Source organism: Phaethon lepturus, unplaced genomic scaffold (assembly GCF_000687285.1).
Source record: "Phaethon lepturus isolate BGI_N335 unplaced genomic scaffold, ASM68728v1 scaffold31479, whole genome shotgun sequence".
NCBI classification, from domain to species: domain Eukaryota; kingdom Metazoa; phylum Chordata; class Aves; order Phaethontiformes; family Phaethontidae; genus Phaethon; species Phaethon lepturus.
Genome location: NW_010566111.1, coordinates 85,516 through 89,575, shown reverse-complemented (window position 1 = coordinate 89,575; position 4,060 = coordinate 85,516). Strand labels below are relative to the sequence as shown.

Below are 4,060 nucleotides of genomic sequence, written 5' to 3'. Positions count from 1 at the left end.
ACCACATAAAAATTATAAATTTGTTCAAATAAAAAAGTGACAAGCTTTCTAAAATACGAATATTCTAAATTCTTGGGATAGTGAACACTTTATAAACTGCAGAACTTCGGAGGGACTAGATTTGGTCTTGAAAACAATGGACTACTACTTACTGTTACCACGTCCAAAAATTGATCTTTCTGACACATAAACCCTTATTTTTCCTCTCGTGTTTTTACATCACATATTCTTCTTCCAGCCAGTAATCTGCTTTTTTTAAATGTTAGAACTTTTAGATATTACAGGCCTGATGATGTTGAGTGCTGAACACTCAAAGCTCTCAACAACTCTGGATACCAAAGGCAAGGTTTATATATTTGTCAACAGTTACTGTCAAGATTGTTCCTTTGCTATTTATTTTTATCTATTGGTGTAGGATAGAGGTGTAGGAGAGAGAAAGAAAAAAAAAAAAAATCACATTATTAAAGAATGTTCTGTCCTGCATGACAGTAGATCTTGCAGGTCAGATTTTCTATTGGCATTTACCAGAGGCAACAAAGATAAACCAATATATGAGAGATGAGAATAATGGCCTTCAGGACTGTAAACACAACAGGCAACAGATAATACACAGATCTCGATCAAATCAAGGTTTTCACATTCTTTAGTAGTCCCCCACAGTGATCTGCTTTCACTGGTTCAGAAAAAAAATATATTAAAAATTAAATAACACTTAAGTGTCCATCACGAAGATTTATGTTTTGCTGTAAACAATTTTCTGCCATTTGCATTGATGTAATCCAATGTGAGGCCAGAGGGTTCTACACGTCTTATTGGTACTGTAAATAATTTTTCAGAGACAGAGGCAAAGGTAGAATTTCTATGTCATGCAGGCGGTCTCTGCCAAGAGCAAAACGAATTGATCTTCGGCACAAGTCCATTAAAGGCAGGGGTTCCGCTGAAATAAAAGAAGAAAAATAATAAAGAGTTAATTTTGCAGCATTTACAGACAATGTTTTGTTTATTAACATAGATTGTGTATTGTATTAAACAGGCATAAAGATAGTTATGGTATTGTGAAAAGCTTGACAACCATGAGGCAATTAAAATAATCAACAGAAGCAAAAGACAGAATTCTATGCATTTCACCCCTGAGAAGTGACTACAAAGTTTCAGACTGAGCTTCCTGATCTATAAGGCTTAAACTAATAATCCAAAACCACACTTCAGGCTTACCAAGTTGCAGCATAAGAAGTTACTACATTTCCAGATTTCTAACAAGACAAAGAGCTTCTACTCTGTTTATAACACAACATTTGTCATGTTGTGTTAACGTGAACTACACTGGCAACTCCTGACCTTTACATACCAGTTCCTTCTGCATCTTAGGAACTGGAACTGGTACTTAAGGGTAACCAAACTTCTCAGCAAACGCTGCTTTTCCTTCAACACTCTCTTAGATTTTCTTTCTAGGAAGCTCATTGGAAGCAAAAACCTAAACAAAACGCTCTCAAAAATCTAGAGGAAACTTACCCTTTTCCTCCATGAATAAATCAGGGGTGGAGGATTCAGCTGACTAGAAGGCACGAGTGTGCATTCTCATACATATATACACAAACATCCCCAAAATATACAAACTTCTGTAGATGCTCCTAGTTTAAGTGAATCAAGTATCTGTCAGAAATGCCTGGCTGATAGCACTTAAGATTGGCGACCCAAACACATGATCTGCAGCATCTCAAGCCACCTCACCCCTATATCCCATCCTGGCCTGCAAGACACGTAGAATTGCAGGAACATCATAGTGTTTCTACCCAACAGTAGCATGAACAACCTCTGGGATTGCGGGGTTCGCAGTGGAAATCTTTTTGCAGCAGGAACTGGAATAAAGCTGGAAGGTCTTTAACCAGTTACAGCTATCTTCAAGAACAACTTTAATCAGATGGATTTGGTTGGACATGTTGGTTTAAAAGGGTAAGAGCTGAAAAGACTACAGGAAACTGTTCCTCTTTATGTGATAAAACAGCAGTAGCCTTTAAAACCTTACTAGTACTTTTAAATGGAGGGGAAAAAAATGTCATGTGCCTATATTATAGTGATAACCTTTTATAAATTGACAGATTACTTACAAGTGCTCAGTATTGTACAGCACTCGGAGGTATTGTCAGGAGTTATTTTATGTGCCAATATGTAGATTTATACAAACTACATTAACCTACCAATCCTTTAGCTGATATTATTTTAAAACCTACTTGAAAAAAAACCATTACCAAGCACAAAACATCCTATTTAAAGATTTGTTTTATACGCTGCAATTGTCTGCTCTGGTGACACACCACTGACTTAATAGATTTTCCATCAGTTATCCCAGCATCACATTTGATTTGTATAGTCCACAGTTCACTATGGTGTTTCCCAAAAGTATCTAGGGAAAAAGCTTAGAAAGCATTCTGTTGTATGCTGAAAGACTAAAAAAAATCTTAACTTTATAACCACTTCAGTGACTCAGGTATGGAGTCTACTTCTCCCTAAAAATCCACTTCAACTGTAATTTTGGCTATTAAAAGATTTAAAAATAAGCATCCTCACATTCCAGTAATAAAGGAACATTTTCTATACACCAGTGATCTTAGTTTTTATTTTTACAGGCCAGAATTAGGAACACTAAATCTTAAGGGACAAAGCTGTAAAATTCATTAACTAGGATTAATAACTAGGAGCAAAAATAGCTCATGAGTTCCAAGACACAGAATACAACACATCTCACAAGTCTTACACCAGGAACAACAATTTTCTGAGTATCTTCCCAGAATCCCTGAGGTCCCATTATAAGAAGATGTAAAATAAAGACTACAACTGTTTCGAGCCATTAACTGACCATGTGGTCTCTTTTTTTTCCTAGGCAAAGGAATATATAAAACATAACCATCTGTGCAGCCAGGCACACAGTTAATCCTAAACTTCAAAATACAATTTAGGGGAAGTTTAAAATATTTTTCAAGCTTGAAATAGTAAATGAACGTCTCCTGTCTCACTTCTACAGGGAGTTTTTGAAATGCTAAAGAAAATGCCCCCAAGTGTTTGCAACAGCTGGTAAATTACATATACTGAATGTGTTTTTGCAACTTGAAAATTTAACTATACTCTTTTTATTCTCCTTTCTATCTAACAGCAGTTCAAGCCTACAACAATATTAGAACAGGTTTGTCCTCCAATACTAAATAGAAGTTATGTTTTCTGGGGTGCTGGCTGTAAGAACTTGATGAAAAACTGCAATAATAGCATTTTAAGTAAAAACTTCTTGCAGCTGAGAAAAGTCCTAAATGATCAAAAATTAAATTCAGGAAAAGAAATCTCTTTAGGTTTCAAAATAGTTTATGGGATAATTTTAAACAGTTTTACATTTAAAGACCAACGATTTTTGGATAGCCTAACTCAACAGAACTATTATTAAACATTTGGTGTGTACCTTAACGCAAGTACTCTCCCGTCCACCACATCTCCTATTTTTACTACGTATTTTCCAAAGGAGCATCATTTGGAATAAAGTTTGGGTTTTAAGAAGCACAAGTTCGCTTCTGAAAACTGGGGAGCTATTTGTATTAATACGTGGAAGAGGCAGAAGACAGCTTGCATAACGCCGCCGCAGACCTTTGATCCCGTGCTGCACGGCAGCGGGGGGTGCTTCTCGGCTCTGCCATCCAGGTCACCCCTCGGCAGCACCCTGCCCTGAAGCCGAGGGGACAGGCTCAGCCGCACATCCCTCCCCGGCACGCCGGGCCCCGGGCTGGTTGGGTGCCACCACGTGCCCCAGCAGCTCCCCGCTTCAGGAACTAGCGGAGCAAAGGCACGCCGGAGTGTCACGGCTTGGCAGTCCGGGCACCCGCGAGCGGTAATTTCAGAGATGCTTTAACGTTCATCAGGTGCCAATATCTCGCGTTCAGGCTGGGTGCCAAGCCCGGCTCTGCCGTGCCCCCACCGCGGCTGGGAGGCGTTTCCTGCGCTGGAGCACGGGGAGAGGGAATGGGGACGGCGTTAGCACAGCACGGCGTGCCGGCGAGGACACGGACCGCTGCAAAGA

General features: G+C 39.2%; 1 protein-coding gene across 1 annotated transcript in view; it reads right to left on the bottom strand.

The window, feature by feature from the left end:
* Positions 1 to 809: 809 nt before the first annotated feature.
* LOC104627253 (SPRY domain-containing SOCS box protein 4-like) overlaps positions 810 to 4,060 on the bottom strand; it is a 65,940-nt gene continuing 62,689 nt past the window's right edge. The window contains exon 2 of the mRNA XM_010295387.1: positions 810 to 937. Coding sequence (XP_010293689.1) covers positions 810 to 937 — 128 coding nt within the window. The remainder of the gene's footprint in view (positions 938 to 4,060) is intronic.